The following is a 13712-nucleotide window of genomic DNA, read 5'->3' on the forward strand; positions in this document are numbered from 1 at the left end:
GCTTATGACATATGACTACCTCTAGAAGTTTTTATCATCATAGCACCTATTGAACAAAGAGCATCGTTGGAACATGATATAAACTGTAAGGTGAGCTAGATTACAAAAGTTTTTTTAATGTTAAAATAGAGATCCTTTTCAAAAATGAAGTTAAATAATTACTTTCAAGATAGAATTTGGAATTAATGCATGCCTCAAATACTACTGCAAATAACCAATTAAGATTTTTACTGTGTACTTACTCTGTCGTTTCTCTGTTGGGAACTTTCCTCATGGAGAAAGCCACCATTGCTTTGAAGAGATATTCCTCATTTGTATCCCAGGCATACTAAGAGAGAAGTAAAACAGAAAATGTAAAAAGGCATAGGATGAAAAATGGTCCATTGCAATTTAATTGTGGCCACCGTGGTATTAATCAGTGCCTGCCTCTCTCTCTCTCCCCCACCCCCATCTTACTCATACACTAAAGACTGGAGACCAAGATAAATCATATCGCAATACTGTTCAGGATAGGCTTTCTTGGACATTCTATCATTCCAAGTGTGGTGTATTTTCCATTGCATCATCTTCTTCACAATCTGCAGTATTAGTAACCCGTCAACAAATAGTCCATTTGGACATCCCATCCTGGACATTTACAGGACATATACATCATTCCTCCCTTTCTCTCTGCCCTCATAAACTGACTACTTCTCTTAGCTTCCTTTCCTTTACTAACATTGGTACAATTTTTCTTTCCATTTTCTTAGCTGGAAACTTGAGTGTGTGTGCATATAATGGATTGAACTGTGCCCCCGCAAAATGTATACGTTGAAGTCCTAACCCTCAGTACCTCAGAATGTAACCATATTTGGAGACAGTGTCTTTAGAGATGACTAAGTTTAAATGAGGCCATTAGGGTAGACCCTAATCTAGTATGACTGGTGTCCTGGCAAGAACAGGAAATTTGGAGACAGCCACATACAGAGGGAAGACAGCAATCTATAAGCCAAAGGCAGAGGCCTAGAACAGATCCTTCTCTCATAGCCCTCAGAAGGAACCAACCCTGCTGAGACCCTGATCTTGGACTTCTAGCCTCCAGTACGAAGAGAAAATAATTTTCTGTTGTTTAAGCCACCCAGTTCATGGCACTTTGTTAGAGCAGCCCTAGTGAACTGATGTGGCTAACCACATATTTGCGGTGAGTAATCAAGTACGAATGGAGAAAGTCACAAAACAGGGTTTGTTGGTTTAACTCTAAGTTCATGATGTCCTACTCCCAAATTGCCTGGGAATCCCTTAGGTTTCTCCATCAGTTTTCTCTCTAGCTTTGCACAGTGGCAGTATCGCAGCCAATGAGGTTTATCCGAGGCGCAATTATTGCTAATTGAAAACTTTTCCCAGTTTCTCTCTCTCTCGTGGTTCACAGTGACTATCTTGGACCTCTTTCGGCTCCCCTTGCAACAAACTCAGTGCTTTCCCTCACACCTCACACTCACACAGATGTTCTTATCTCCTAATTTACAGATATATACTCAAGTCATCAATTTAAACTCCCCCGTTTTTCTGACACCAAATAAAAAACTCCCACTATAGACATACATGCTATCCACCTCCTCCCCCGAAAGGCCGGATGTGGTGTTTCTCCTCCCATCAGTGGCCACTGCATCCACTTCTACTAGGAACACTTCCCTCTGCCCTTCTCAGGATCTGAAAGATAACCGTTTCCCCTCTCCTCTGTCCACTGGACTCTGACTTTTAGCAATGCTCAAGCCTCCCCATTATAACAACACCAGAACCAAATTACTTTACTCAGTCGTTCTCCCTCCACCTACTGGTGTCTCTCTCCTGCCCTTCACAGCCAACACTCTCAAAGGAGTCGTCATACTCACGTCTTTACGTGCTCACCGTCCACTTATTCTCAACTCCCTCCATCAGCTGCTTTCCAGTTGCACCACTCCACAAAAAGGCTCTCTAAAGTTACCAGTGGCCTCCACATGACGCAGCATGATGAGAGGCCTTCAGCCTCAGCTTGCTCAGCCTGTCAACAGCATCTGACACTCCTGAACACTTCCTTCAACTTGAAGCACTCTCTTCCCTTTTGCAATGCTCATTCTGCTTTTCCTCCTGCCCCTCTGCCCCTTTGGCGGGTTTACCGTTTTCTACAAAGGCTCCAAGTTTTAGAGAACCTCAAAGCTCTATGCTGGACCTTCTCCTCTTGTCATTCTGTACTTTCTCCCTCAGACTGTCATCTAGTCCAGGCTTCCACTCTCACCGAAATGCAAATGGCCCAGGAATGTAGATCTCAAGCCCACTCTGTCCTTGCCTATTCATCAATAATACCTCAAACTCAACAAGTTCAAAATTAAAGCTATGATTTTCTTGTCTGCACCTGGTTTCCTGACTCATAGGTGGGTCATCATCTGCTCAGTTGCATAATTAGAAACTAAAGCTTCATCCTTGACTCCTTCTCCATTCCTCTTTTCTACTCTCATCCCCTCCACTCTGCCTTCCACACTGTGGCCACTGTCTTCCAAACACTAATTCTACTAAAACATCTCTTCCATAAAACCCTCACTTGCTTTAAAGATAATAGCGAAGTTTCCTAACGCAGTCCACACATTCTTCAGCCTGATCTCTCCTTCTTGCCCAAGCCCATCACATGCCATGCTCTACTCCACTGCTACAGCTGCCGAAGCCCCAGCCTTCCTTCCATCCCCCACTCTCACCAAGTTCCTTCCTGTAACAAGCCTTTGTGTGTGCTGTTCCCTCTGCCCTTTTTCCTTTTATTCTCTGGCTCACCTGCAGTCATGCTATAGACCTCACAGCAAGTGCCGAGCACTAACGCCCCTGACAAGGCCAAAGCCCCCATGTGCTTCTCCTCCCTGCAATACTTGTCAAGCCTACACATTTCCATTTCATTTACTGAATGTTTGATGGACAACCAATCCTCCCAACAGCGTAAGTGCCACGAGGGCAGAGACAGGTCTGATTTATCTGCCATTGTGTCCCCAGCATTCAGCATAGGGCCTGCCTCAGAGGACCCTGGGATAAGCAACCGACAATCTACTCTCTGTGGTAGAGAGAGTCAATTTTACAGTCAGACTGCCTGGGTTCAAATCTCACCTCTGTCACTTGCTGACTTGAGATCTTGGGCATGTCGCTTCATTTTTTATACCTCGGCTTTCTCATTTACCCAGTGACAACGGGAATGCCCGTACTACCTTTCTCAGAGGGTTGTTGTGAGCACTACGTGAACTGATGCGAGTCAAGTGCTCAGAAGGGCCCCCGCTGGAAACTAAACTAAATCCTCAATAAATGCTGCCTGTTACAATGACCATTTCTCACTGGGTGAATAAAATAATATATTGGTGAACTGGTCCGCAAACAGAATACGTACCTCTAAGTACCTGTAGCATTCTTTGATTGCTTCTACCCTGACATATCTTAATATCACCTTCTATTGGGGAAAATTTTCACAGACCACACAGGGATACTAAAACTAGAATTACACGAATCATCTTATTAATTCGACAGGCTTTATTGCACTTACAGCTACCTGAGCCTAATGAGTATTTTTTAACTTCAATTTCATAAGCACATATTTCATGGTGTTACTTTGATATTTGAGAGGAACTGAAGAAACTGCACATTAGAATAAGAAAATTTTGGGGCTATGAAACATCTTATATGGGTGGAACCATGCCATCTTTTCAATGACTAGAAAACTGAGACTCAGAAAATTCAGATGACCATAATGGTGAGGAGCAGAGCCCAAACCAGACCTGAGGGCCTGACTGGGACCCCTTTGCTCCACAGCTTGATTAAAATGTTCAAGTTTGCACAGTTGTTTTGTGTAATACAAAACCTCACAGATTTTCTAGCAGATTTCTAGCACTGCAGATTCAATACCTTAGGCAAAATCATTTTTTAATAATTTCTATTTTACTATTTTTTTTACTTTAACACAGTATCAGATTTGAGGTCTTTCAAATTAATCTATATAACAAGTTTAACATAACTATACAGAGAGGCTCATTACAAGAGAAAGTAGTGTTATTAGCAAACAAAATGAAAAATGAACACACAGTTTCTCCACTTACTGCGTTATCTCCCAGAGCTGTTCTGATACTAAGTCTTACTTTAAAAGCATTTTCTCCATCTGCCAAAAAGAAAAAAAAAGAGCAGCATTTGATGATAAAAATCTGCCAAAACAGAAGACCAAACGTTTAACCAACTCAAATCAACACAATGCTGAACTTCAGTGAAATCGCCCCAAATACTCCTGAGAGTTTAACTACAATCACCTTACAGGGTTTAAAATTTTCTTTCAAACTCATAAAACAGTCATAGTCTCAACTTTCAGGCCACAACACGTCTGCAGATTTAGAAAAATATAAAGAGGTCTTTGTTGTCAATCATTTAGAAAACTGTTAATCTATTTTTAAGTTTCAAGGCTACATACCTGGTTGACAGAGTTCAGCATGAATAGCAGTCACCAGAAAAAAGAGCAGGCACAACATTCTTTCAGAGTGGAAAACACAAGGCAAACGCAGGGATAAATATCCACTCTCCACTTAAAGCTGCCTTAGCCATTCTGTGACCCGGATTAGAATATTAGAGAAACAATCAAGCCACCACCTACAAGATTTAATGATTAAACCGCATTATTTGGGTTAATACTTAGATAGAAGCAGCCCATCTCCTGTCAGTTATTTACGAAAATCTGTTTGGAAAACAGATTAGCTGTCTTTTCTGAACTCTGGGTTTCCTCTGCTGACTCAAAGTCAGAATCCTCCCCTGCCCTTTCTGTCGTTGTCTGGCTAAGTGCACTGTGGACATTTTCCTTGGCCTCAACTTTCTATCTTGTCAGGGCTGAAGTAACTGGCTCATAGATAGGCTATCCTAATTTAGAAAACAAACAGCACTCCTTTCTATCTCTGGTGAACAAAGGACGCCCTTCCAAGAATGGTCTCACCTGACTCTCACCTCCACAGATAAACATCCTGAGAGAACTTCCACTTCAAAGGGAATCATTTTGGTCAGCCCTGAGTTCTGCTGGTTGTGTAAATTCCAAGTTAATGATAGAGAGCACTGCTGTCCAATGGAACATTCTGTGATGATGGGAATGTTCTGTATCTGTACTATCCAATATGGTAGCCACCGGACATAGCTGGCTGTTGACCACTTGAAATGAAACTACTGCTGCTGAGAAACCAAATTTTCTCTTAATTTATGTAGAACGTGTGACTAGCAACTACATTGGTCAGTGCATCTGTAGGACTGTCATTAAGAGCCCCCTGCCATGAACTGGGTGTGCTGGATTCTTTCTGGCACCCTCAAAGTAGCACCTCACAGTTGCTGTTGTTCGAATCATCTTACACGTGAGGGAACTGAGGAGCTGGTGTTTAAGGCACTGGTGGCAATGGGGGAAGACGAAAGGGTGTCACTGGAACCCTATCTCCACCACACTGAACTGCACTGTGTCTGCATTGGTCATCATCGGTCAAAACTGAAATTGCAGCAAAGCCGCAGAGATGCTCTGAGGATTGCCACAATGAGTGGAAGAGAGTCTCCCCTAGTGGGCATTCTACAGATGCCAACAGAAGTGCCCTAGCAGGTTGATGTCTGGGCTTTCCTCTCTACCATGCTGCCTCTTCATGAATTCAGCCCCCAAGTTCCACCTCGTTGCTTGAAAATCATGAGTGGAAAAATTACATCGGGTGACCCTGGTGAAAATGGGGACTTTCAAAGCAACAATGAGAAAAAGATCAACAGCCACACTCCTGCAACACTTTGAGAGTCCTACCACTTCCCCCTCCTGGATAGGGTGATATCGTATCATAGATGACCCATTTCTGTTTGGTGACGCCACCTGGAGGAGCCTCTCCTTACCTTGGTTGCAAGGGCACAGGGCCAGGAAAAGTTGTATTAGAGGGAGAGACAGCCAATATTAGACCCATTCTAGCAATTTCACTATTAAGTGAAATGGAAATTTCCTAGAAGGAAGAGCTCACATAACTTACCCCTGAAAACAAAGTCAGACTAGATGAAGTTATCTCGGGAAATGTTAGACTGGATAAAATCATCAGGAGAATAGAAAAGCCAGTGTGTGGAGATTTTAACAAAGCTAATTATTTGCATCAGGGAACAAAGCCATTTTGGAGACAGATATGATTCAGCTTTGCTTTAGCCTTTAACTTCATAAAAGAATCAAACATGTCTCTTTTGCTCTGACATAGTCACTTACGTGATTAGGATTGAAGATAGTAAAATACTGATCTGTAGTTAAGCCATTCTTTGAAAAGCAAAAAAAAAAAAAAAAAACTCTTCCTTTTTGAATTATGATTTCTCTCTTTTTTGAAAATAAAGTTAGCCATTTATTAAACAATTTCTTTGTGCCACTCTATTAGTGCTTAATAGACTTGTAAAAAACTGCCCTTACTAAAATAGTTGACATACAATATTATATCAATTTCAGGTGTATCAAAGAGTGATTCAACATTTATATCCATCACAAAATGCTCACCATAAGTATGGTTGTCATCTGTCCCCACATAGTTATTACAATTATATTGACTATGTTCCCTATGCTATAGTTTACTTTCACTATTCTATACTTTATAGATGTTTGTTGTCTTATTTAAAAAATAACAGGGGAAAAAGGAGCAATAGAAATTCCATATAGAAAATACAGAGAAACTGAAAGAGAAAAATACAAAATTATCCATAATACCACTGGTGTGAATGACCAATGTTAATATATTTTAAGAGCTGAAACATACCTGCCTTTGCCTTGGATCTTCTTGTGTGTTCCTGTGTGATGCTGTTGTTTTGTCTCATTGTAGCAGCACATCAGAACAGTAATGGTGGAATAACATGGACCCTTGTTTTCTTCCTTACTCTAATGGAGTGTTGCTTTTTCACAGGATCTGGTGGGTCACTTCAAATTCAATGTGTTGTGAGGTAAAAAGACTTTTATCTCTAGTTTACTAAAATTTATTTTGATCAATAACTGATGTTGAATTTTATCAACTGCTCTTTTAACATCTATTACTATGATCCTAGAGGTTTTACCATTTGATGCATTTTATTAATAAATTTTTTAGAGGTGCTTCAGTGGCTCAGTTGGTTAAGTGTCCAGCTCTTGATTTTGGCTCAGGAAGTGATCTCACAGTTCATGGGATCAAGCTCTGCGTCAGGCTCTGTGCTGACAGCTTGGAGCCTGCTTGGGATCCTCTCTCTCCACCCCTCCCCCCCACCTCAAAATAAATAAACTTAAAAAATTAATTTCTTTACATTGATCCAACCCTTAGATGAGCTTAGTTTGATGATTTTTTAACATGCTCCTGGACTTAATTGCTGTGTTTTTCCCTAGGTTTTTAAACCTATTTTCATAGAAGAATATCATTCAGGTTTCTTTTCAAGTGCTTTCAAGTTTATTTTTTTCTGGCCCTTACATTACCATCTTGAAAATGGTATAAAAAGATTTCTAACATCGTCTAGGTTTACAAATACTTTAAAACCCAAGGGAAAACATGCAGAAGAAATGCAGAGTCGGAGAAGTTGGGCCATACATATTTTGGGGGAAGAGTTCTTTCAAGATTTTCATTTCTTATATTGTCACACACTGCAGGTTTCATAATTCTAGTTCACTCTGGCTGTTTACAGATTCCAAGAAAACCTTTATTTCATCAAGATTTTCCAGTATTCTCACGGACTTTATACAGTATTTCCCATAAGGTATCTACATTCATTGCCCTATTTCCCTTGTATTTTCTAGCATGCATATTAATGTTTTCTCATTTTCCATTCTTCTCGCCAGAAGTGTGTCTACTTTTGTTGTTGTTTAATCAAAGAACAAGATCTTGGATTTAATTTTCAGGTCTTTTCTTCCTGCTTTCTGAGTCATCCATCTTATGTATTTTTATTACGTCCTTACTCCTCTTGTCATTATACTGCTTTTCTTCATTATACTGCTTGTTCTTCTTATAAGTCTTGAGTTGATAAATAGGCTGAGGTATTTTTAATCTTTCTCATTTAATAATGAAAATACTTGTGGCCATGAATTTTCCCTGGAGTACTGTTCTGGACAGATGACAAGAAATATATAGATGTACAGTGATCTCATACTTATTTTCTGAAAAGTCTATAATTATAGTTCCAATTTTTCTATATCTCAATGTTTGCTTAGAAAAGTATTTGTAGCAAAATTAACAGCAGCCAAAAATAAAATGATGAGAAATATCAATTTTTTTATAGTCCTGTCAGGTGAACAGAAAAAGTATAATGATAAAATAAGACATTGTCAATAATTCAACTTAAAATACGAAAACTCTTACAAGGTCACTTAGAACATGCTAAAAATGACTTACTAAAGAGCTTGATAGCTTAATAAAATAGGTGGAATGTAGAACTAGATACTATTGTTCTTGCCTCTTAACATACTGGGTTTTTTTCTTCCACTTGTAAAAATCTTGCACAAACTTGCTCTTTATTTTCACACAGAATTTTAAGTATTAAAGCTCCAGAGAATTCATACCAAACTCGCTTCATACAACGCACATTTCTGCAATTTCACATATAGGAGCTTAATAATTTATCAGTAACAGTGGTAACGATGACAAATAAAGCAGTTTCAATCGTTCTGAATACGTTACTATTTACTTCTAATGTTCAGAGTTTAGAGAATGAAGATAAAATGTTGAGATTACTGTTGACATGAGCAATACAGAAGGCACCAAGTCTCCTGAGACAGGATAAAGAAATTGATTTCTCCATGTTTTTTCATACTCCACAACACTATTGGAAAGCAGTTTCTCAGCACATAAATATTGATCTACTGTTCTGGAGGGTAAATTAAATATGACATCACACAAAAAGGAAACACGTGTGTCATTCTTTTGATTCACACAAGTTACCTTTTAAAGTTCATCAGGGTTGTAAGCACATGGGCATATATACATCCATTTATCTGCAATTAAACAACATGTAGGTAGAACCAATGTCCCTTTGAAATGTTGACCCTGATTATTCCATTTCATGGTCACAAACATGCATTTTGTAAACCTGTAACACCTAAAACTAGTAAACTGTGAAATTATTTCAAATGTGATGTTACTCTGCATGTTTTTATTGGATTTTGGGAAATGTATTTAGCTGTGACATATTAAAAATATAAAAAACCTTTAACAGCTGAACACAGAAATTTTTTATAAGACAAAAGCTTGAACTTTTTAAATTAGTGGCTCCACTCAAATTTTCCACAATAGAAGTTGTGGAAGTTTAAAAAAAATTTTTTAATGTTTATTTATTTTTGAGACAGAGAGTGACAGAGGGCAAGCATGGGAGGGGCAGAGAGAGAGGGAGAAACAGAATCTGAAACAGGCTCCAGGCTCTGAGCTGTCAGCACAGAACCCAACACGGGGCTCGAACCCACGAACCATGAGATCATGACCTGAGCCAGTGTCGGTCACTTAACTGACTGAGCCACCCAGGTGGCCCTGTAGAATTCTGAATAAATGTGATCTTTTACCATTTAAATTGAAATAAAATTGATATACCATATGATAAACAATATCAAGATGTTTGTAGTAATTAGTCCAATATTTTCAGTATAATTAGGGGGTAAGAAAATGAGTTTATTCGTTTTAAATTGTCAGTATTAGATGCATGGGGAAATAAAGTATTTGTCTATAGTGAAAAATATTATATTTTAACTCTGGGGTTCTCAGCAGGGAGTGGTGGTGGATTTTTTTTTTTTTCTCCAGAGTACATTTTGGCAATGTCTGGAGACATTTTTGGTTGTCACAAATTGGGGAGGAATGCTACTGACACCTATTGAGTAGAGGCCAGAGATGCTATTAAACATCCTACAAACTTTAGAAATATCACTTAGGCCTTCATTTGGTAACTTTCTTTTCCTTGTATTTGGGTTAATGGAAGTTACTCACAAAAGGAAGAACAAGAGATATGAAGGAATCAAGTATGCACCTGTATGCTGTGTGTGTGTGTGTGTGTATGTGTGTGTGTGTAAAATCAAGCATACTTCATACTTTTAAGATATTAACGTCATTCCATATTCTGAAGTTACTATTAAAATAAACTCATTTATCTTGTTATTAAGATGGCTAATGAGAAAGAATAACTGCCTGGCTGCTGGAGCACTGGGCTCATTTTGGCTGTCAGTACAACAGCCCAAGGTTAGTTAAGTGTAGGCACATTTAAAACTCATTGTCATTGAAATCTTGCCATTTGCAACAACTTGAATGGAACTGGAGGGTATTATGCTAAGCAAAATAAGTCAATCAGAGAAAGACATGATTTTACTCATATGTGGAGTCTGAGAAACTTAACAGATAAACATAGGGGAAGGGAAAGAAAAATATAAAAAACAGAGAGGGAGGCAAACCAGAAGAGACTCTTTTTAAAAAATTTGTTTATGGGGCGCCTGGGTGGCTCAGTAGGTTGAGCGTCCGACTTCGCTCAGGTCACGATCTCACAGTCCGTGAGTTCAAGCCCCGCATCAGGCTCTGTGCTGACAGCTCAGAGCCTGGAGCCTGCTTCAGATTCTGTGTCTCCCTCTCTCTCTGGCCCTCCCCCCATTCATGCTCTGTCTCTGTCTCAAAAATAAATAAATGTTAAAAAAAAATTTTTTTTAATTTGTTTATGTTTATTTAGAGAAATAAGAGAAAGAGAGTAACGGAGCACAAGTGGGGGAGGGGTAGAGAGTGAGGGAGACACAGGATCCAAAGCAGGTTCCAGGCTCTGAGCTGTCAGCATAGATCCGGATGTGGGGCTCGAACCCACAAACCATGAGATCATGACCTGAGCCAAAGTAGGTCGCCCAACCGACTGAGCCACCCAGGTGCCCCAATAAGAGACTTAAATACAGAGAACAAACTCAGGGTTGCTGGAGGGGAGGTGGGTGGGAGATGGACTAAATGGGTGATTGGCAATAAGAAAGGTACTTTCCAGGATGAGTGCTGGGTGTCATGCATAAGAGATGAATCACTGGGTTCTACTCCTGAAGCCAAGACCACACTGTATGTTAACTAACTTGAGAATATAAAAACAAAACAAAACAAAACAAAACCCAAACCCAAAAACAAAAACTAAAAAAATTCATTGTCAACGAATACTGTTTCTACCTTCCATTGTCTTTCTTCTCCTTGTCATTTCAATTGAAGCCACTCCCACTTGAAATCTTCACTAGCACCCCAGGGCCTACGTCTGGGAATTGAAACTTCTTGGCCTCTAAGATCTGAATCTGACTTGGCTTTTCAGATGCATCTACACAGATGTCCCCTCTCCATCCTCCACTGAGCCATCCTACCTGCCAATCCCTGCACTGGGTCTCATCCCACCTCTGTCCTTTGTGCTTCTTTGCACACTGTTTTCTTTAGTTCAATACTTTGAGCTTTTATTTTTTACCTTTAATTTTTTTTTAATGTTTATTTATTTTGAGAGAGTGAGAGACAGAGCATGAGCAGGGGAGGGCAGAGAGAGAGGCAGACACAGAATCCAAAGCAGGCTCCAGGCTCCAGGCTCTGAGCTGTCAGCACAGAGCCCAACACAGGGCTCGAACCCACAAACTGTGAGATCATGACCTGAGCTGAAGTCGGACGCCTAACTGACTGAGCCACCCAGGCGCCCCTCATTTTTTACCTTTAAACATCTTGGTCATTGTTCCAGGTCTATCTCGATGAGCACTTCCTTGGAGAAAACTTTGTTTTGTTTTTGTTACAGGTTCTTATTCGTTCTTATTTGTTTTACACTTGTCCAATCCATTTTTTATTCTCTTCTTCTCCTAGGTTCCCATGGCATTTTGTTCACATTCGTACATGTATGTATTGACAATATGATTTACTTTTGTGCCCTACAAATTTTAAAGTTCTGGAGAACAAGGACTATATTTGGTTCAGTTTTGCATTTCTCATGGCCCATGACTATTTGATAACTTAATAGAACTGAATTTACTTATTTGAATCATAAACTGACGTTTGAAGAAGCTCAACAATGCAAACATGAAGATTCATGAGGTACATTGCATTTTTTTTCATTCCTAGTCAGAGAAAAATAACTTCTAGTATCAGATAAACAAGGAACACTGGGCTTTGGAATATTTTTGTCTCCACTTCCATACCTATGCCCCTTTTAAGATGAAAAGAAATTTGAAGCTACGGTATTTGGAAGGCTCATCAAATTTTGTAGGTTAATCAATAGCCATAACCATTTATGAACTTAATCTTTGTATTCACAGGGTAACATTTTTCTAGTTCACAAAAAGTTAATCACTATTGTTTAGAAATAAAGATTAATTTAGACAAGCTGAGGGAGTGTAATTCTGCCAACTTTATAATCTTAAGAATTTAAAGGACAGTTTCTGAAATGGAATGCACGTGTGCCTGTGTGTCTCCTCTTGTGCATGAAGACCAACGCATTAAAAAGAGTCTCGGGTAGTAAAAGCAAGACCTTACTGATATTCCTTCCTAGATCTAGACTAGATCTAACTAGATCTAACTCTTTCCAATGTTGCTTGGCTGTTAAGAGTTTTTTCATGGTTGGGGCGTCTGACTTCAGCTCAGGTCATGATCTCACAGCTTGTGAGTTCGAGTCCCGCATTGGGCTCTGTGCTGACAGCTTGGAGCTCGGAGCCTGGAGCCTGCTTTGGATTCTGTGTCTCCCGCTCTCTCTCTGCCCCTCCCCCACTCACACTCTGTCTCTCTCTCTCTCTCTCTCTCTCAAAAAATAAATAAACATTAAAAAAAATTTTTTTAAAGAGTTTTTTCATGGTTTAGGCAAATTATAATTTTCTCCAACATTATTGCAGCCATGCTCTATGGAACAGTATTTTCCACCCTAGATCTTCTATTTGGCTGCCAGTTTGTGTCACCCAGTCATAGTCAGCTCTGCCTCTAGGTACTCCCCTTGCCAACCTATATAAAAAGGTGGAGCGGCCACTGGGCCATGTACCTTTCAGGTTAGATATTCTCTTTTTTGTAGAGAATCTTAAACTATCCTCATTTTAATTGATATATAAAGCATATGAATTAATCAACATATCAAAGTTTCTGCCCTTAAGTTTTGACCAGCAACAATGATCTTGACCCTTCTGTCTGAAAACTGTCAGTAGCCTACAGTAAGTAATGTTTATGAGGGCTGCCTAAAAGATGTGCATGCAATAATACCTCCATCACTACAAATCAGAGATGCCAGATAGATTGTCGTAGCCACTCATCCATCCTACACCCACAACAGAAACTGTTAATCTACTTCAGAACTTTTTCCTTCTGAGTGTGGACTCAGCCACAACACTTCCCAACAGTTATTCAGTCAGTTGACAAGTTGAAACTTACTTGCCGTCATGGGCAATAATGATCTATGCGCTGCCCTGAATAAAGCCATACCACTGGGGGCCTGTGATCTCAAATGAACAGAAAAGTTTGGGCGGTTCATAGAATGGATTCAATACTTTGTGATTGTGGCAACAGTTTACATTGAGGGGATCTGTATGAAACTCCTTTTGGCACTTGTTTCCTACTTAGTTCCCAGTATCATCATTATGAGGCGCTCCATCGGGGCGTGAGAACATTCTGGAAGCAGACACCGGTGGGGGTTACAGCACCGTGAGTGAGCTTCCACTGGGACTAAAAATCAAGAAAACCTGCTTTTCAAAAACAACCAACCAATCAAACAAACAGATGAATCCGGAGGGCATTTTGCTAAGTGAA

General features: G+C 39.7%; 1 protein-coding gene and 1 pseudogene across 2 annotated transcripts in view; one reads left to right on the top strand and one right to left on the bottom strand.

Annotated features, from left to right (window-relative positions):
- The window catches only part of CLTRN (collectrin, amino acid transport regulator), a 34313-nt gene extending 27103 nt beyond the window's left edge, over positions 1-7210 (bottom strand). Inside the window, exons 1-3 of one of the 2 annotated variants that reach the window (XM_027054529.2) lie at positions 6765-7210; positions 4083-4141; positions 243-328 (exon numbers count right to left, since the gene is read on the bottom strand). In XM_027054529.2, coding sequence (XP_026910330.1) covers positions 243-328; positions 4083-4141; positions 6765-6822 — 203 coding nt within the window. In that variant the 5' untranslated portion in view covers positions 6823-7210. Of the gene's footprint in view, positions 1-242; positions 329-4082; positions 4142-4444; positions 4812-6764 lie in introns of those variants that run through there. The other variant, XM_015071431.3, reaches the window with a different exon arrangement.
- On the top strand, positions 1306-1389 carry LOC113597760 (uncharacterized; annotated as a pseudogene).
- Positions 7211-13712: the final 6502 nt, after the last annotated feature.

Source organism: Acinonyx jubatus, chromosome X (assembly GCF_027475565.1).
Source record: "Acinonyx jubatus isolate Ajub_Pintada_27869175 chromosome X, VMU_Ajub_asm_v1.0, whole genome shotgun sequence".
Taxonomy (NCBI): Eukaryota; Metazoa; Chordata; class Mammalia; order Carnivora; family Felidae; genus Acinonyx; species Acinonyx jubatus.